General features: G+C 42.0%; 1 protein-coding gene across 2 annotated transcripts in view; it reads right to left on the bottom strand.

Annotated features, from left to right (window-relative positions):
• Nucleotides 1–763: 763 nt before the first annotated feature.
• The window catches only part of spartb (spartin b), a 57,400-nt gene continuing 37,038 nt past the window's right edge, over nucleotides 764–21,125 (bottom strand). The window contains exons 5-8 of one of the 2 annotated variants that reach the window (XM_060897724.1): nucleotides 16,915–17,109; nucleotides 16,667–16,825; nucleotides 9,594–9,684; nucleotides 764–4,437 (exon numbers count right to left, since the gene is read on the bottom strand). In XM_060897724.1, the coding sequence (XP_060753707.1) occupies nucleotides 4,224–4,437; nucleotides 9,594–9,684; nucleotides 16,667–16,825; nucleotides 16,915–17,109 (659 nt within the window). In that variant the 3' untranslated portion in view covers nucleotides 764–4,223. Of the gene's footprint in view, nucleotides 4,438–7,490; nucleotides 9,335–9,593; nucleotides 9,685–16,666; nucleotides 16,826–16,914; nucleotides 17,110–21,125 lie in introns of those variants that run through there. The other variant, XM_060897725.1, reaches the window with a different exon arrangement.

The raw sequence follows: 21,125 nt of genomic DNA, 5'->3' as shown, positions 1-21,125 counted from the left end.
TCCCAGCTGACTATGGGTGAGAGGCGGGGTACACCCTGGACAACTCGCCAGATCATCACAGGGCTGACACTAATGGAGTTAAATTTGATGAAAATGTAGCGATATCAATGTGACATTCCGATATCCATACGCAATTCAATTACATATTAAAATATATTCATAATGTTTTTCATACATTTATTTAATAATTAACTCAATGTACTTGCAATGTGCAAGAAAAATAATTGAACACGATCAGCAGATTCAACACCAGTCTCCCCTGTTGACTGTGAGAGTCCCTCGGTGGCGCAGCGCATCCTGTGTATTCGGCTGTGACCGAGTCGCTCTTTGTTGTGAACGAGTGGTCCGGGTCCCTCGTAAATTCAGAGCAAACTAAAGGACTACTTTGGCTACGATGTAGTTCGGGAAAACCACGTTAGCTTGACAATCGATCTTAGGAGGTAATTTAAGACTCTCTTGGCCTTAAGAGGCTTTCAGGAAACCCCGAATTATAGTCTTTGCCATTGTCTTTGTGTCTCGCCTGACCATTGCCTGTTTACTGACGCTGCCTGTCTCTCGATTTGGATTTACTGGCCAGTGTGCTCTTAAGGTCCATCTGCATTTACATACTGCATATTTCGTGCTTAGAACTCTTTCGCTATGAGCGCTTAAGAAATATTTTTGTTGCTGTTGTGCTTTTACATCCATCCGTCGTCTGCATAGCTGACACAGACGAGAGCCGCTGAGAAGAAAATCCACAATAATAAATGCACAGAAACAAGGATTGTGTTTGAGTAGCAGTTTATTGTGTCAGATAATTATATTAATATTTAACTGTTATTTATTTGCAAGTCTTGCACATAAGGCTTACACAGTAAGAATGCGCTTAACAGAAGAGACACACACACACACAAGTGGTTTTCCATTGCAGTCTGAAGCTATGCTTGATCCTGTGTCACATTTTTTTTTTCATACAGTTTAAAAGAAAAAAAAAAAAAAGAAAATGAAATTGGCTCAGGAGTCAAAGTGTAACTTTATTTTTTAAAAACTATTTTCCTGCTGATTTTGTTTCAGATTGTTGTCCTGCAACAGACATTTCAATTGAACAGTTTGTCACTCTTTATTTTGCATATACAGTGTAAAATATGAGGAGCTGATTTGTTTTACCCACCCAGAGCCCTTTGTACCGAACACTAGGACTGAGTTTATTTGTAGAAATAACGTCAGAATGTTGGTTTACACAAAAGCAGCCCAGTTTAAGCTCACCTACCTACCGACCTGTCAATCAAACCACTACCTCTCATTCCTGCGAGCTTGATTTGGAATTAACGTATTAAAATAACAGCAGCAAAGACACACACACACACACACTTCCTAACGCTCGAGTAACTGCATAGCAATGCATCATTCAAATATTAGCTTCAACTCAAAAGGACTTCTACTGAAATATCTAAACTTTTAAACAATACTATTTCTATCAGTTATCAGTAGTCAATTATACACATCTCGGACTTGATCGTCCTTCATCTAACTGATCTGCTGGTCATCTTTTCCTCTTCTTCACAGTGTAAAGTGCTTGGAATCAGAGTTAAAGCTTGAAAAGAGATGGAATAATAGTATTTCTTTGTCAATAAAGCATTTAAAAATAGACATATGTCATTTATCATCAGTCCGATGCAGAATTTAGACACAGAACATGAACGTTTATAGAAACCATTTCCAGTTGAACATTGAGTTTTTCACTCACTAACTTTGGCCTTTATTCATCAAATTGTATGTTTAGTTGTCTGAAACACACACACACACACACACACATAATTTTCTGCACCGTTTATGAAATTGTTCCGACTTTGGAATGAGTGAGAATTTCAGCACGATCTTTGATTCGACTTTGAATAATTAGGAACAAGACTCCGCCCACCAATTTGTAATTTGTATATTCTACCCAAGCACCAGTTCACCATCGTTTGCATTTACAACACAGAATTGATGAGAATTTTCCTTATGAACGCAGATGTAGCTGCTACCAGGACATTAGGGTGATTCTCATGAAGACCTTCACATTAACATAAAGTTTTTCACCTTATTTCAGTATTTTTTCAAGTTGAGAGCCTAAAATAGTGTGAACTTTACTATGTTGATATTTTTTTAACGGAAAAATATTTTAATGGAATTTTATTCTTATTTGAGGCTTACATGATCCAGAATAATTCTCATCACCGTTACAGTAAATGATGAAGCTAGATCATGAGTTAAAAACATTTGACAATTTATTTCATATTTCCACAAAATATCCCATTAAATGAACAGCACAGTCCATGCCAATTACTTTATATATTTTTTGACATTTATTTATTGCCCTCACAGTGAATGGTAATGAGAATATTGAGTAACGGTAATGAGATACTCTTGGCTAATTTCACAAATAACCTGACACATGCTAGCATCCTATAACTTTGCCACATGTTAAAGCCTTATATTGTGATAATAATCATAAAATAATATATATATTTTTTATTTTTTAAAGTAATGAGTATTAAACCATAACGGTAATGATAATAGACAGTGTAACTGAGGACAGATTTAGCAACATTAACATAAATATCACAAAGTAAGAGAAGAGTGAGCAACTGACCTTGTCTCCATTTTGAATCTTGTATCTGAAGTGATGCATCATGGGATAGCTGATCAATTTAAAAGGCACGGTGTACTTTTTATAGGGGGGTGAAATCATGAAACGGTAATGAGAAACATTTGGTGCGGACACATTTATTTTGTTTAAAATCAAGTACCTTTTTTTGGTCAACACAAAAAATATTAATATTATGCATAAATATAGATGTTTTAAAATAACTTTACACTATTATTTTTTATATAATTAGGAATTTTTATATGATTTAAAGTGAACATTAAAAAAAGGGATGCGGACACATAACGGTAATGAGAATTTCCATAGATTTTTTGTTTAATTGATATAAAAGTTAGTTTATATGATGATGAAAACCATTTGTCCATACAGTGCTCCCTATTTTCTTTACACAAAATATCAGAGTTTATGTGAATTAAGTATTGATTTTGGAAAATGCGTCCTGGACATGTTCACTGCAGCTTCATGAGAATCGCCCATTAGTCCTGAAATTCATTTAAAAATGACGTTTTGTTTTTTTATTAAAATTATTAATTTAATTAAAATGAATGATAGTTTTTAAGGGTGAAGATGTAACGCGTCAAGTCAAAAAGTTACAAAACTACACAATCAAGGTGTGCGTTTATAGAAAAAGTGTTTTCAATCCTCTTACACCACAAAAACTTGACGATTACGGTGTTTAATAAATTAAAGGAGGGCAGTATTTTTATCCGTTTATAGCTGCGTTATGTTTAAAGCTATGGAATGTCCATGAAACAAGTTCCTTCCTGTTATAGCAGCTATAAACACAGTTATTCCACACAGCCAGCTTTTTTGATGTTAATATGACAGAGAGGAGGAGGGGAAAAAAAAATCACGCTACTGATAAACCTGTAAACTGTGCTGTGGGAGAAAACGTAGAGTTTTAACTGACAAATCTGTTACAAATCACTTGCACTGGCGACTCCTTCCTTTTATTATTCATCTTCGATGAATAACCTCGCTGAAGTAGTCCTGGCAAAAAGGTTCTTAACAAATGATGGACTGAAATAGATTTGACTGAAAGAACTAGTGTGTTAAATAAATGTTTGATTTCAACTAGTCGGACAGGATTAGGATTAGTTAAATCCCAATTTGTTCAAACGTTAGTCAGTCAGAGTTTTCCGCTTCCTGACGTGAAGCAAAGTGATGGATTGTGAATCCGTACTTGTTCTGCGTTCCGATTTGGTCGTATCGATGTCGTGACTGACAAATAAAAGTCAAAGTACCATTGTTCTGAATTAAACTACAGTAGAACGATCACTATCTATTAGACTTTCGCAGCGAGCAGAGAATAAGGCCACAATGGAGAACTTCTTCAAAACCTGTTGTTAGGATTCTTAGAAAGAGTTGATCAGTATAAAAATAGACCTGAACTGTAATTTATAGGCAGCATGTCGGTAAATAATGAAACAGTGAGAAGAGTTAGAGGTTAATTTTTGGAAATAATCTAAAGCAGGTCTGTCCACCCTGATGGTAAACCTGTATATACTCAGAACACAGCATGACAGTTTTTTATTTTCCATATAAAACGGATCTCTAAAGCAGAACCCTGACCGTTACAATACAATCCATCAGTCTATTTCCGCTCTTTGGGTTTCTCTTCTTGTTCGTCCGTCGCCGCCGCCGTGTCCATTACCCTGTAGTCTTTCAGAATGGCATGTGCTGTTTCTTTACCCGTCTTTTTCACCATGGCCTTGATGCCCAGGTTGTCCATGTTGAACGCGGTGAGGCCCACGTTAATGGCGGAGTTGACGGCGTGGTCTGTAGCCTGCCCTGCTTCAGCCCCATACCTTCACCAAATTATTAACACGAGTTAAAAGAAGGTGATGAGAAGCTGAGGAGTGCGTTAAAGCATGTCGGAGGGGTTAAAGCATGTAGTTTAAAGCAGTCAATCAATCAATCAATCAATCAATCAATCAATCTCATGCACTGGGAAGCGCAAACACCACAAGAATAAAATCACATAAAAATTGAAACAAAAAAAATGGTTATATGGCGTTTTGATTCTTTACAATCATAATCGACACTGAAGTGCAAGATGTAGATTTGTAAGATGGTGATAAATAGACGGATAAGCCGCACCGTTTCCCCCAGGTTTCATTGACACGGTGATACTTTTGGCTGCTGGTTTTATTCATAAAAACGCAGTGTCCTAGTAACGCGTGTGCGCCGTGTGGATCGAAAACATCCACATCCCAACGCAGCAGCTACGCTTGGACAACATGTCTGGCTTGAATTCAGGATGAAGCAAAGCTAAACACTGCACCTTTTGGAACATCTGCTGGTCACAGGAGAGGAAAGGAAGTGCTATCTGCCCTCTTCCACATACATGATCGGTTATTACCTCGCCTGGGACGGAGTCCACCAGGGGGTGAGGTATTGTTTTCGGTCGGGCTTCTTTCTTTCTTTCATGAACGATATTACGGGAAAACAGCTGGATCAATCTTCATGAAACTTTCAGGACAGATGGGCATTGGTCTCAAATAGAACCGCCAACATTTTAGGGGTCGTCCGGGTCAAGGTTTTTGTGGCTACCGCTTCATATACAGTGTCATCGTGCTGCAAGAGTGTAACAATCGCACAGTACGGTGTGTTCTGATTGGCTGAGAGCAGCAGAATCAGAACCATGTTTATTGGCCAAGTAGGTTCACACACAAGGTCGAGGTCACCAAAAAGGTCAAAATCGTTTTTTCGCGATATCTTCCTTCATATTCATCATAAGTGCGACCGGGCGAGGTTTGCCTTGCCTGGCAACACTTGTCATCACTGTGATTGAATTGAGAATTCTCAATCCAAGGGAGTCCAAATGGTCAATATTTCTGAGAACACCGTGTGCCACAGCAGCTCTGTTAATAAGGTTATTTCTAAGATTAAACAGACTTTTTATAATAGGGGAGGGCGGTATGACAAAAATATCGCATCATTGCTCTCAAAGGCATTTATATGGTATCGTGGTATGGACCACAATATACAGGTTTGCAAACTGCCAGCAACACAATTATTGTGTTAGGAGAAGGAAAAGGGAAAAAAAAAAAAGGCACTGGAAAAGTGGGGAGAAATAAGTTGAAAAATTATGTGCACATAATGTGCTGAACAGGGCTTTGAACCGGTTCAAGGAACGAAAACGAAAACCGGGAACTTTTTCTATTTCACATGGAACAGAAACGAAACCAGAAACTTTATTATTTTTTATGTTCCGGAACAGAAACGCTTATTAAAAATAATGGTAACCGGTTAATACCGGTTTTTATTTCGTTCCTCAAAGTTTCCGTAGCCTACAAATAAAAAAGTCATTCTTCTCCTGCGCAAGTTTCTATGACCCGCTGGGGTTCACTTCCTGTGTGACATTCGCTGACTGAATGGAGAGAGCGGGAGGGTGGACTACTATCACGTCTCCACATCTTAAATAAGAGGTAAATATTGCAGTCTATCGTTATTCAAAAACGTCAATTTCAAACACGATATCAATATATTTGTCCACGTTAATGAGAGGCTCGCGAACATTAAATGACGTTAACCTCTGTTAGCCTATCAATGCATAGGGCCTGACTAGCCTTTGGTAACACACTAAACGAATTATCTTTCGTTTTTGGCACTTTTTCTGTTTGTGTAGATGGGAAGACATACTGAGAATCCAAATCGCCAACATTTGAAATAATAATTGTTTTGAATTATTTCTTGTCTTATTTAATGAAGGTTGTAATAGAATTAGCCTACATTTGGCTTAAGCTGGATGAGACAGAGACATAATTTTATAGCCATTTGTTAAACAGCTGACAGGGAACGTAATTAACCGCTCCGGGAACGAAATTTTTTTTGTTCTAACCGGTTCAGGAACGTCTATTTAATGGTGGAACCCAAAACCGGAAACGTTAAAATTCTGTTTCTGTTCGGAACGAACCAATAGGAAAAAAATTCTGGTTCAAAGCCCTGGTGCTGAATTCAGTGAGTCAGTCAGTAGGTCATTATAATAAAAAATAAAATTAAAAAAATTTATAGAAATACCACAATATCCACATTATCTCAGCAAAGTACCCTGTGATAATTTAAGGGCCCGGGTCCCACAACACCGATAACTATAACTACACCTATAACTGTCACTCTGCCTGAATTTAGTTCCAGTCTGGAGCAGAAACACCACAACTATAATCCCGACTTTAATATCGCTTGGTCCTGACACTCAGGGAAATAAATGCGTGCAACTTAGGAATAGTCATGGAAGTTTTTTCCAAGTCGTAGCACATTATTCCGGGTCGTACTGTACAGCTTGGGCTTCAAAGCAGCCCACGTACGGTACACACTCCGGCGAGTGACAAAATATGGATGCACTGCAAAAAATGATATCTTAGCAAGTGAAAAGAGCTTGGAAAATAGTTGAAACGATCTAGCGTTTCCTATTAGAAGAATGCAATACACCAAATCTGAGATTATTAAACCTAGTTCTAAATTGCAACCAACTTATTCGAAGAGGTCTTATCAAGTAAAAATATCTGTCCATGCAGCAAGATCATTTGACGAGTATTAAATCATTTTGTCCTTAAATTCGGTTTTCAATTTTTTGCAGTGTAGGACACCGACGACGGAAATATCATTATAAAGGATACAAAATACAGGGGGGGCGGCACGGTGGTGTAGTGGTTAGCGCTGTCGCCTCACAGCAAGAAGGTCCGGGTTCGAGCCCCGTGGCTGGCGAGGGCCTTTCTGTGTGGAGTTTGCATGTTCTCCCCGTGTCCGCGTGGGTTTCCTCCGGGTGCTCCGGTTTCCCCCACAGTCCAAAGACATGCAGGTTAGGTTAACTGGTGACTCTAAATTGACCGTAGGTGTGAATGTGAGTGTGAATGGTTGTCTGTGTCTATGTGTCAGCCCTGTGATGACCTGGCGACTTGTCCAGGGTGTACCCCGCCTTTCGCCCGTAGTCAGCTGGGATAGGCTCCGGCTTGCCTGCGACCCTGTAGAACAGGATAAAGCGGCTACAGATAATGAGATGAGACAAAATACAGGGCGGTTATGGATTTTAATCTGGATGCAATACGGATGCTAATAATTTACAGATTGGTCACGGACGTTTTCAGTATATTACAGATCGATTACCAATTTCATCCGAATGATGAATCATGGATAAAAAATTAAGAAGACTGCCGAAGTTCATAATTAAAATATCTTGCCTGAATTTATATGTTTATTAATTTACTATTGATATTTCATGGAAAATGACATATCCGTGAATAAAAGATCCGTGCTTTGTATTATATACGTTATTTAGCAGCTGGGAGGTCCGTATCGTGAAATACCGTGACCGAGGTCTTGAAAGTACTGAGCGAGGCCCTCTGGGCCGAGGTCACGGTATTTCACCATGCGGACCGACCTTAAGTTGGTAAATAATATATTTATTTTTTTCTTTACCGAATTCTAACAGAAAACGAGAGCGCCCGAAAGGGAAAACCGAGCCGAGCCGCCATTTTGAATCCTCATTCACGGCTGTAATGCAAATGGCTTCCTCCTTGGTATACAAGTGCACTTCCATGGCAGGGAAAAAAAAAAAAAGACAAACTACATTTTGCTGCCTATGTAGTCCCCTATTTATACAAATAGGAGTCATTCAGGATTCAGCCATGTTTTTGCTCGGTGTTAGCAACAGTTAGAGGTTTTTAGCTTTCTCCTGAAATGTTTTATTTTATTTCTTCTTCCTCAGGGTAGTAAAACTCGCTTTCGCTGTGAACACTGTCGTTATCGCTATCCATGATGTAAAATTAATGCTATTCTCCTGAGAAATGCAGGCAAAAATTTATAAGATTTTTGATAATCTTATAAAAAAAAAAAAAGATACAAGTTGACAAAAAAAATGCTACTATGTTTGTTGTTGTTGTGAACGAGCGAGTCGCCAGAGGTCCGTCACAAGGGTCCATATCGTAGGATACAGACCCGCTCGCCAGCCAATCAGAGCGCAGGATTTGGACCGCGAAAAAAAATAAAGGTTTTTATTTTCCGTGAATCCGTATTCAGCGACTTCATGATGCAGCAAGGATGTACAAAGATGCCTGGGGGAAAATAGCACGTGCTCAGACAACGTCACATGTGGCTCCAGAAGCAATCTCAGCGATACGGATAAACCCAGGCCTGGGCTATAGGTATCGTTACCGGGCTGGTGTGAGCACCAACCACAAACTACAGGGGACCAATTTATTCATAGTTATCGGTATTGTGGGACCGGGCCTTAATACAAAAGGAAAGTAACACTGTCGTATCACCCAGCCCTGCCTACAGCATCCAAACAGTAAATCTATTTATAATCACAACTATTCTGTTTATGAATTTATAAATATTACAATATTTAGGGAAAAAAAAAGTTGATAATGATTTATTGAAATGATTTAAATGACTTCCTGAAATGATTTCACGTACACTAATGAAAACTAATACTGAACGAGGAATTGCAATGAATTTGATTTTTAGAGAAAAATAAAAAAGGGAAGGGAATTAAAAAGTTTTCATTCCATTAACTGAGGAATCAGTGTGTTTAGCTGGAAGGGGTCGTGTCCCATCACCAGAACTGTAATTAGGAGCAACAGCTATCAGTCATAACCATGATTAACCATCGCCATGCTTTAGATTGTTAATAATTAGCAATGCAGTTAGAGCTCCTTTTTCTCATTCGGGGGATCTAATATGTTCTCTAGACCCCTGAATCTGTAAACAAATAGAGGGGAGAGATTGACATGTAAGTGGCTTTAATCTAAAAAAAAAAAAAAAGAAAAAAAAAAAAAAAAAAAAAGAGTCTGAGTGTAATGCAAGTGAGTCAGGGTTAAAACAGGATCAGCTTAAAGTGCTGATTAGATTAGATACGAGATCGCAGTCAGTCAGTCACAGTGTATGATGCTTCCTTTCGGAAATCGTTACAGTCTATAATACAGACGAGGAGTCAGGACTTGAAGGCTTTCTTACTCACTTATGCTTGACGGTGGTGACCGTCTCAGTGGCGACGCTCTTGGCGATGTTCTTGGCTGCGGTTTCCAGGCCTATCCACATCGTGGCAAATCCTGAGCATCAGACCAGAGAGAGAGAGAGAGAGAGAGAGAGAGAGAATACAGAAACCGAGAATGTAATAATAAGCTTAAACATCTATTACCATTTAGATTTATACAAAAGTCTGCATCCCACATGAACTCTGGATGAAATGGCAAACGCTCCATTTTGGCCACAAGCAAATATGTAAATTATTGATTTGACTGATTGATTGATTAGTTGGGATGTGTTTTGAAAGTTTAAAAGTCTGAACTAGGCATGTAGCAATATATAACACGATGATAAATCACGATACAAATATATGAGTATTTTAATTTCAACTACTCAAATTAACAGGAACACAGAGTGATCTATATCCCCCGCCCTATATACCAAGTTTCAAGATATTATTTGTCGTCACACTTTTCAAGTTCTGCTGCAGGAAACCAACCCGACCTCTTTACACTGACCTCAGCAGCCCATTGCATACGTAAACCCAGCGGACCTTTGGTCCAAGTGAGATAAAAATTAAAATCTCTCACATTTCTTAGTATCAAAAGGCACATATACATTACTTAATCAACACATATACCAACTTTCAAGACCGTACCGCTCATAGTTTTCAAGTTCTGCTCCGGAAACAAAACCTACCCCGAAGACTAACCTGAGAGACTAAGTCTGAAATTGTTTCCATGGAAACATAAATCTAAATTTCTCAGTATGAAAAGGCACATCTACATCACCTTGTGAACATGTATACCAAGTTTCAAATCCGTATCATGAACAGTTTTGGATATATGCTCCGGAAACGAACATTGCTCTTAGAAAAGTCAAAGTCAAAATCTATTTATGTAAAAATTTGAAAAATACTTTCTTTCAAAAATCCAAAATAGCAAAAGGCACCAGTTCACATGTTGCTTGATATGTATACAAAGTTTCATGAAGATATCTTCAGTAGTTTTAAAGATATGGCCCGGAAACGAAAATGTGACTGGACGGAACCCGTTTCTACATAATATATTAATATAATAAATACATTGCAATAATGGGTGGCACGGTGGTGTAGTGGTTAGCGCTGTCGCCTCACAGCAAGAAGGTCCAGGTTCGAGCCCCGTGGCCGGCGAGGGCCTTTCTGTGTGGAGTTTGCATGTTCTCCCCGTGTCCGCGTGGGTTTCCTCCGGGTGCTCCGGTTTCCCCCACAGTCCAAAGACATGCAGGTTAGGTTAACTGGTGACTCTAAATTGAGCGTAGGTGTGAATGTGAGTGTGAATGGTTGTCTGTGTCTATGTGTCAGCCCTGTGATGACCTGGCGACTTGTCCAGGGTGTACCCCGCCTTTCGCCCGTAGTCAGCTGGGATAGGCTCCAGCTTGCCTGCGACCCTGTAGAACAGGATAAAGCGGCTACAGATAATGAGATGAGACATTGCAATAATTGTCAGGCTGCATTATTTTAGCTTTTTCTAGCTGAACTTGCATTGTTTAAACAGCAGAGGGTGAAATAACATACAGGACACTTTTTCGATGGAATAAAAACGTGTTCTATTCCCTTCTAGCGGGTTTCATTCATTTGGTTTGATAGCATGCAATATTGTCAGCATATCGCTTATCCTACATGTATTACGCCACTCTACCCAATGGAGAATGAGCATTGAATATGGTTTACGATATTTGCATGGTTGTCAAGACAACATGACGTCACACGTCAGAGACATAAAACTTCTGCGCTAGCCAGCGACTGGGACAATTTGTAAACAAACATGGCCGCCAGGTTTGCTTTGTTAAATACGAAAGATTTTGAGAGAATTTAGAAAGAGAACGAGGTGTTGAACACCCGAAAGGAACGTGCATGTATAATAATAATGGCTTTTTTCATGGTATATCAGATATATTCCATTCAGCTACTCATCTTCGACTCATTCAACATCATGCTAGCTGAATGGAATATATCTGATATACCACTCAACGCCAGACAGTATTTTTTAAATAGCAGGAACACATGGCTTCAATCTAGGTGGAAGCAACACTGCTCTAAAATGGGAAAGAGCTGTTGTGCAACTGGCTATACAAAGAGTTAACAAGAAATCCGAGCTCTCTTTACAGACTGCTACAAGCGAAAGAAAAGTGAAGAAAAGGAGGTCGTTGTTTTCTGTTTAATCCTGACTACAGCTTTCACAAAGACCGACTAGTGGCCTAGTGGTAGCGTGTCCGCCTCTCAATCGGGAGATCGTGAGTTCTATTCACGGTTGGGTCATACCAAAGACCATCATAAAAATGGTACCTACTACCATCTGGCAAGGCACGCTGCAATACAGATGCGAGTGGGGAGTTAAACTCTCGTGGTTACCAGAGGACCCGCCCCCCACTGTAACCCTAGCTATGTAATAGGCGAGAGGCCGAGGGCTGCGGAAACGGAGATCGGCGCCGCCCGATGCGCCACATGGTACGGAAAGGACTTCAACTTAACTTTAACAGCTTTCACAAATGTTCATAAATGGCTATAATTATATACTGTTTCCACTGTGTGTATAGTGTACATCCTCCAACATGGCAGCGGTCAATGACGCAAGCAGTTTTGGTCACGTGGTTGCAAATGAAGTATCCAGTCGCTGTAGAATTAAAGGACATTTCCTGATTAACAAGAGCGCTCTGAGAGCACAATATCCCCCGCTGGCAACTCGGCCATAACTCTGGTAAAATGCGACTGAATTGAACAAAATTGCAATCTGCGTATTACCGACATATAACAAAGAATCCTGACAAGTTTTGTGAAATTCCTCCACAAATTGTGAGAGGAGTTGATTTCAGAAGGTGAGTACCCTTCCTGGGACGGACGGATATCGCCATGACATAATCCCCCTTTGGGTCTTTCGGCCAGCGGGGAATAAAAACGTTTTGCCAAATTACATGAAATCCCTCCAAAAATTGTGAGGGAAGTTGATTTCAGAAAGCAAGCGCACCTTGATGAAATTGCCAAAGTACAAGTTTGTTAATAATCAAGCGCACAACTCTGGGAAAATTTGCCCAAATTAAATGAAATTTCAATCTTCGTATAACGGTCATATAACGAAGCTTTTTACCAAGTTGGGTGAAATTCCTCCACAAATCGTGAGAGGAGTTGGTTTCAGAAGAACATACCGGTACACCCTCATGAAATTGTCAAAGTTATTTAATCAAGGGTCAAAACTCACGAAATTAAATCGTGATATGCATATTACCATGATATAACAAGGCCTTTTGCCAAGCTTTGAGAAATTCGTCCAAAAATTGCGAGAGGAGTTGATGTCAGAACGCAAGCACACCTTCATGAAATTGTGAAAGTGCAAGGTTATTGTGGCAGCGGGGGCGTGGCCAAGCGTCGGTCTGTGACCGGAGGGCGGAGTCGGGGAAGGTAAGTGGCAGAATCACTGCACCTGAGGTTGATTAATGTCTTTGTGTGTCTTCCCCAGTGACTGCGCCCTGTTTAAGGAAGAGGGCGAGAGCAGAGCGGGCTCTCTCCCCAACCTGACCACAACAAATGTGTGAGTGAGTGAAAGCAAGCTGAAAAGCTATAATAAATGGGTTTTGTGAACTCAGTTCTGCTGTCCTGCCGTCCTTCTGTGCTCCACCCACCCATCCGAACTGCTACAGTGGTGCTGAAACCCAGGATTTGGAGCGCCGAAGCAGAACAGCCCCATGGAGTCCTCCCCTTTCGCCAAGCTGGTCCACGCCCTCGCCACGGCCCAGCAAAGCCAGCACCAGGCACTAGTCGCCCTCCGGAAGGAACAGGAACAGTGGTTCGAGACCCTGGTGCTGGCTCAGCAGGAAGAGCGACAGGCATTCCGGCACCTCCTCGTGGCGGCGGGGTCCACCGCCGCGGGGCCGTCCCCCTTCACCCTGACGAAGATGGGCCCGCAGGACGACCCCGAGGCCTTCCTCACGTTCTCATGGATTAAAAAATCATCTGACTGAAAAAAAAAGCTCCATGTCGTTGGCCCCTACCACATCAGCGATGCGTCAAATTTTAAACGCCGTGTTGTCCATTATCCCCTCGGCCCATACTTATAGTACATTTACATAATTTTAACAATGACTAAAGCTAAGGCAAGACTTTACCATTGTCATTACTGGCTATAAATGATGAAACATCAAGTTTTCAGCGCAAAGTGCAAATTTATTTCAACAATACTTTAGTAATGCACAACAGTGGTTCAGAGAAAAGTGCAAGTGCAGCTGAACTTGAACCATGCTTTCAAAAGAGTGGAACAGAAAGAACTTGCAAGAAAAGTAAAGTGAAAGTTCACTTTTTCTGCTTCTTCGCGGTGAAGTCAAAGGCATCTAGTTTTTTGCCATTGCTTCCATAGACTTTTTTTATGGCAAACTACACAAAAGCGCACACCTGCCATTTTCATCTTTTTGCACCATGAACTAAATGGCTTGCCATTATCGCCCATTTCATTTCGCCAAGCCCATCTCCACTTATTCTTTACCGTTTTGTCGATGTCTGACACATCTGTGCCTTCATTTAAAAGAAGCGCGTCCATGCTGGCAAAACCGAAAGTAATTTGACGCGCTCTAGTGATGGAAATCGAAGGGCCTATGTCCGGTGGCCTTATACGCAGTACTCGAGTTGAGGGGGGATGTGGGGGGAGGCATCCCCCTTCTGAAATAAAAATCTCAAATCATCCCCCTTATAAAACGGCCATCCCCCCATCACATCCCTTGGGCCATTTTACCAATTAATGTGGAAATTAGCCTACTATTATTTTAACAAATATTACTACCATTTCAACATTAGAGGCTTTGCGCAGTGGTAGCCTACATGTAGCCGGATAAAAAAGACGCATGTTTATTTATTCGGTTGCACCTCTCATTCACACCTATACGGAGGTTTCAGTCACTGAAAACAGCTACTTTCGCAAACTGGGCAGAGTGGAGATTTCTGAAAACTCCATCTTCAGACACGCGTGTAAATCGGGAAAACGAAGCAACAGTGGGCGAGAGGGCGCGCGCGAATATAATGAGTCATAGGTGTGAATCTTTCACCGAATGCCAATTGTCCCGGTTCTTCATGAAATCGCACGCGCACGCACAAATTCATTAGGTTAACTTTCAAATAACTGTTCTTGTGCACTTGCGACACCGGAGCCACTTTCCTGAATTTTGAGCTTCGGAATATTTGCTTCTTTATCTATTTAATCAATGAATTCATTTGTCACATACATTAAATTACTAATGTAAGACATTAGTAGCCTATTTAAGCAATAGCTGTTTTCTCCACTGTTTTCCGACCTTTTGTGCTTAGTGAATGAGACACTTCATTACACTCCACTGACTGACTTCCAATTCCGGACTTTTTTGAAAATGTAAAATATAGGCCTACGAGATGTTTTTTGGGACTTAATTCGCGTTGGTCCTTCACTATTAATTTTTGAGACTGACGAGGCAATAAATACTGCGGAATTATTTTCTCCTTACTATGAAGTTTGGCATCTTAAACAAGTGTCGGGAAATCTTGCAGCCCGACTCTGCAGCCTCCAATGTTTAAGCGAACTGCTGAAACCATAATGTTTAAAGATTAAATCGTAGGCTAATCAAACCAAAGAAAAACACAGCCTTTCCAGAACGTTGTCTGCCGAAGCCTGTTTAACCTACAAAAGGCTTAATAGCATAGATCTTGCTGCGGCTTCAACTTTTCACCTGATCACCTTTCAATAGGCAAATATCATTATTACTACTACTATTAGTAGTAGACAAGTAACCTAGTTGCCCAGTAGTAGGACAGCCAAATAGTTTCATCAGTGGCCTCCGCCGAGCCTCCCCGGGACTAGACAGTAGCGGAGGCTGTATTTATTTATTTATGCCTATCTAGCGCAACAACTTATTCCTTTACATATACTCAAACATAGCACAAGAAAAGGTTCAACAACAGGCAATCACAGCAGCTTGGTGAAGTTCTAAATCACATCGGTGTCAGACCTATGGGCCTACCCCCCACCTTTTCCTCGGATCTGCATCACTCTCATTATTGACCTTTAGCGCTCCCAGTTGACGGAAAACTTTAATCCATGCGTTCTTTGAGCAGGTGGCAGAGACCTCGGGGTGGCCGATGGAACAGCGCGCGGCGCGCCTCCTCCCCCTACTAACGGGAGAGGCGCAGCTGGCCGCGCTACAGCTCCCCGCCGACCGCCGGCTGGCCTACGCGGACCATCGCCGGGCTGTCCTCCAGTGTGTGGGGCGCACCCCTGAGCAACAACGGCAGCTCTTCCGCGCTTTGAGCAAGTCAGCCGGCCGTTTGCGTTTGGCCATCAACTCCGGGACGCCTGCGGGCGGTGGTTGAGGGCCAACAACCGCGACGCCGAGGGGATCATCGACCAGGTGGTACTGGAGCAGGCCGGAGCTGCAGAGTGGGTCCAGTGCCACCGCCCGGCGTCGCTGGATCAGGCAATCAAGCTGGCGGAGGACCATTTGGCGGCTGTCCCAACGGCAGGACAGCAGAACTGAGTTCACAAAACCCGTTTATTATAGCTTTTCAGCTTGCTTTTCAGCTTGCTTTCACTCACTCACACATCTGTTGCGGTCAGGTTGGGGAGAGAGCCCGCTCTGCTCTCGCTCTCTTCCTTAAATAGGGCGCGGTCACTGGGGAAGACACACAAACACATTAATCAACCTCAGGTGCAGTGATTCTGCCACTTACCTTCCCCGACTCCGCCCTCCGGTCACAGACCGACGCTTGGCCACGCCCCCGCTGCCACAGTTATGCAGCCGAATTTAAAGAAATTACAATATGCGTAATACCGACATATAACAAGGCCTTTTGCCAAGTTTGGTGAAATTCCTCCAAAAATTGTGAGAGGAGTTGATTTCAGAAGGTGAGTATCTTTTCCTGGGAGGGAAGGAGGGAGGGACGGATGGAAATCACCATGACATAGTACCCCTCTGGGCCTTTTGGCCAGCGGGGGATAAAAACCAGCCATTTCCATATAAGGTGCCTACGCGAGGCCTTTCACTGAAGATAAACTGCCATGTATTGCATATTACCCTGAACTCCACTTGCAGCGACCACCATGGCTCCATCGAGAGTGGATCGTCCCTCCTTGTCTTTCTTCATGGACTCTGGGATCAGTTTCGCTCCGTGTTTCTTTACATGAGGGGCTAGCTCTCTGCCCAAGTGACCAGCGATGGTGCACAGTCCATCCACTGCAACGACAGAAGGAGGAGTCAAAACAAAGTACGACACTTTCTAATGAAACATCTGGCACGACAATCGGCGTTGACTGATGCTTTACCCAGAAACTGGCTGACTTTCACAGCTCCTCCTGTGGCTTGCTTGGCTACTTGGAGGCTTTTAGTGACCGTAGGGCTGACTTGGGTGGGCTTGTCTTCGGGTGTGATGTGTTCCCTCAGTTTGGAGGCTCCTTTCTGGATGGCCTTCCCTGTGTATTCGGCTCCCTTCGTTAATCCCCAGCTCAGCCAGGAAGCTCCTGAGTGTATTACAACAATCAGCCACAGGTGTATTGTAACAATATTAAAAGATAGAGAGTCATACTTAAAAATAATAATATGTACACATTACACTTATAACATTTACAAAACGATCCACTTTCCCTAAATGTAGTCAGTCAATTAGCCAAGATACGTTGAAATGGACACCGCCAAAACATCGGAGCTGATGTAATTTAATAACAGTGAGCTAATTAAATAGTTAAGCTCATTTAATACAGAGTGTATGTAATGCCTCTAAACCCCACTTTTTTTCGTTGTACAAAGCAACAATCATTACGTTGATTGATCATGTGTTTTCGAACCAGAGCTGATCCAAAAGGCCATAAATTAATGGAAAATCAATAAGATCAGCCGATTTTCACGGAATCTGCCGAGACTGAACTGGACGATCCTGAAGGGGTGCGGGACGTCACATGTCTAACAATCCAGGTATCGATTTCGTTCCCGTGCGCAGCTGTGGTTAGACCAGTCACGATACAGAATCACGTTTTGGAGAGAATTCTGATAGCGATTGCGATTCTTGTACGTCGGATGAAGGGGCAGATGATTACAGGGTTTCTGCAGGCTTGAACAAGTTCAATTTAAGACCTAAGACCATAACAGGTTAAATTTAAGACTTCATCTCATCTCATTATCTCTAGCCACTTTATCCTGTTCTACAGGGTCGCAGGCGAGCTGGAGCCTATCCCAGCTGACTACGGGCGAAAGGCGGGGTTCACCCTGGACAAGTCGCCAGGTCATCACAGGGCTGACACATAGACACAGACAACCATTCACACTCACATTCACACCTACGCTCAATTTAGAGTCACCAGTTAACCTAACCTGCATGTCTTTGGACTGTGGGGGAAACCGGAGCACCCGGAGGAAACCCACGCGGACACGGGGAGAACATGCAAACTCCACACAGAAAGGCCCTCGTCGGCCACGGGGCTCGAACCCGGACCTTCTTGCTGTGAGGCGACAGCGCTAACCACTACACCATCGTGCCGCCCAATTTAAGACTTATGCCACACAAAAAAAAAATAAAGAAAATTGGGAGAGCCTGAATTACTTTCGAAATAACAAAATTTATTATCATTCACCAATGAACTCATTACATCCCTAGGGTGCGCTCTTGCATTAATGAGGAACTAAGCTGCAGTGGAGCCAAAGACATCCCGCAAATCACTTGAGGATGAGGCATTCGATTCCGTACGGTTTGCGTGTTGTAGCGTTACAGTTCGCACGGAGTTAGCTGATGCACCGTCTCGAGATGTGCTTGGACCTGACAACGGTGAACAAAATTGAGTGATGGCATGCGACTGTTGCGGACTTTTATGGGCAGCCTGGTGCTTCTCCACTTTCACGTGCGATTCCGGTGCCTTTACACCCAGGGTGCTGAGTTTGAGTGTTCTTTTGCACAATGTGCAGTACGCCTCAAACGGATTGTTTGGTACATGTTTTAACCAGTCTACGAAATCATTGCGTTCAAGCCAGCAGTCGTTAAACTTGCATTTGCCCATTTTGCTACAAACCGTGACGATCTCCCTCGCTTCTTTTAGGCTCTACTGTCCAAATCCGCACGTACCATGCCCTGTGCATCACCATGCCAACCGGGCTAGACGCCGGATTCCACTGTGTCTCATGTGTAGTTTGCAGCGTAGCCTACTGATACTAAGTAGGCCGAGCCTATATGACTAATTATGAATATCACCAACGCATTTAACAAAAAAAAAAAAAAAGCGAATGGGGTAAACGGACGTAAGGATTTAAAGGAACAGTCCACCGTACTGCCATAATGAAATATGCTCTTATCTGAATTGAGACGAGCTGCTCCGTACCTCTCCGAGCTTTGCGCGACTTCCCAGTCAGTCAGACGCGCTGTCACTCCTGTTAGCAATGTAGCTAGGCTCAGCATGGCCAATGGTATTTTTTGGGGCTGTAGTTAGATGCGACCAAACTCTTCCACGTTTTTCCTGTTTCCATAGGTTTATATGACCAGTGATATGAAACAAGTTCAGTTACACAAATTGAAACGTGGCGATTTTCTATGCTATGGAAAGTGCGCACTATAATGACAGGCGTACTAACACCTTCTGCGCGCTTCGGCAGCGCATTGATATCTGAGCTCTGTATCAATGTGCTGCCGAAGTGCGCAGAAGGTGTTAGTACGCCTGTCATTATAGTGCGCACTTTCCACAGCGTAGAAAATCGCCACGTTTCAATTTGTGTAACTGAACTTGTTTCATATCACTGGTCATATAAACCTATGGAAACAGGAAAAACGTGGAAGAGTTTGGTCGCATCTAACTACAGCCCCAAAAAATACCATTGGCCATGCTGAGCCTAGCTACATTGCTAACAGGAGTGACAGCGCGTCTGACTGACTGGGAAGTCGCGCAAAGCTCGGAGAGGTACGGAGCAGCTCGTCTCAATTCAGATAAGAGCATATTTCATTATGGAAATACGGTGGACTGTTCCTTTAAGACTTCACAAAATTACATTTAAGACCTACAATGCAAAATATGCTCGTATTTTAGACTTTTTAAGGCCTTAAATTACGATTATCAAATTTTAGACTAAGACTCCGCGGAAACCCTGGATTATCAAGTATTTCCGGAGAAAACGGTTCTCTTTTCGAGCCCCCAAGACGAGAAACTGTCAGTTCACGACAGTCTTCCTCTGTAGTGCGTGTGTTCCTGAACAAAACTAAAAACAAATCAAGTCTTGCAGCATTGCAATCTGAGAGCGTTTAACATGTTTCAGTTAATAATTAATGATGATTACACGCATTTTTCTTCTTGTTAAAGCGCATCAGGTATGATAAGATCGGATGTCGTGAGCATGTAAATCTTGCTCATAATCCTGCATCTGGTGCACTGTGTGTGTGTGTGTGTGTGTGTGTGTGTGTGTGTGTGTGTGTGTGTGTGTGTGTGTGTGAGAGAGAGAGAGATAATCAGGGAATCAACAAACTGTCCAAATGTCAGATCAAACGTCGTTTATTAAAATCAGTGGGTTTCTTTTTTGCACCAATAATTCGCATGTGGTCGTTCTTGTGGTGATGAACACTTAATGAATCAGATTTATTATTAGTCGGTGATAAAATCTGCCTGCTTTGTTTACACAAACCTCACCCACTGCCGCTTTAGATTAGTGTTTCTTCTTGGAAATTCGTGAACCGAATGTCCTGTTGTATATGGATTTGAACATCCAAAACACAACGCAGCACTTTCACATCATTATTTTTGTAAGATTCCTGCAACAATATCCAAACCCGGTGAGTAAACAAGCACGGAGGCAGATGAACGGAAACGACCCAGATAACGGGGGTTCCACATGACGTTGTGCGAGATTAGCCCTGGGGCAAGGCTGCCTTTTTCTGGGATCCGGAAGCTGCGATTTATCAATAGTTTTGTGCTTGATAATCAAATAACAAATATTATTTCCCCCCTGCTTTATTAAAGGAGAACTTTTCTAATTATCAAAATTCTATTTCTCATTTTATTAAATATAGGAATGCATTTTTGATCGCTATTTTGTCGCTGCTATAGCAAGTTATGAGTGTTTGAAATATGCTCTGTAATATATCAGTCCGTATGTCAAAGCCACGGCCGTAAATGAGATTCGTTGAGACCTGTGCGAGACATCGTAGGACGGAAGTAAAACGTACAGCGAAAATCAAAGCGACCGACATCTGCCGACGTTGTCAAAAGACGCGCGCGCTCTCTTTCGAATGCTGACGTAATCAAGCCGGAAGTTTTGTTTGTTTTGATAGCAATCAGGAAAGTTTGAAAAAAGTAGGCAGTAATCGTCATTTAAACTCGTTTTTGTGCAATACTTCGTTTGGAAAACAGTTTTCAAAATGGCGGCACTGACACCTGGCTGACACTTCTTCACGTTTCAAAGTCTCGCACAAGTCTCGTGAAGATCGCGCGGATAAGCGACGCCTGCCGTGGACCAAACGAACTAAATTCAACACGGCTAAAAACTGAATAGGCCGATAAGTATAATA

This window comes from Neoarius graeffei, chromosome 17 (assembly GCF_027579695.1).
Source record: "Neoarius graeffei isolate fNeoGra1 chromosome 17, fNeoGra1.pri, whole genome shotgun sequence".
Classification (NCBI taxonomy): domain Eukaryota; kingdom Metazoa; phylum Chordata; class Actinopteri; order Siluriformes; family Ariidae; genus Neoarius; species Neoarius graeffei.
This window is presented reverse-complemented; position numbering and strand designations above follow the sequence as displayed.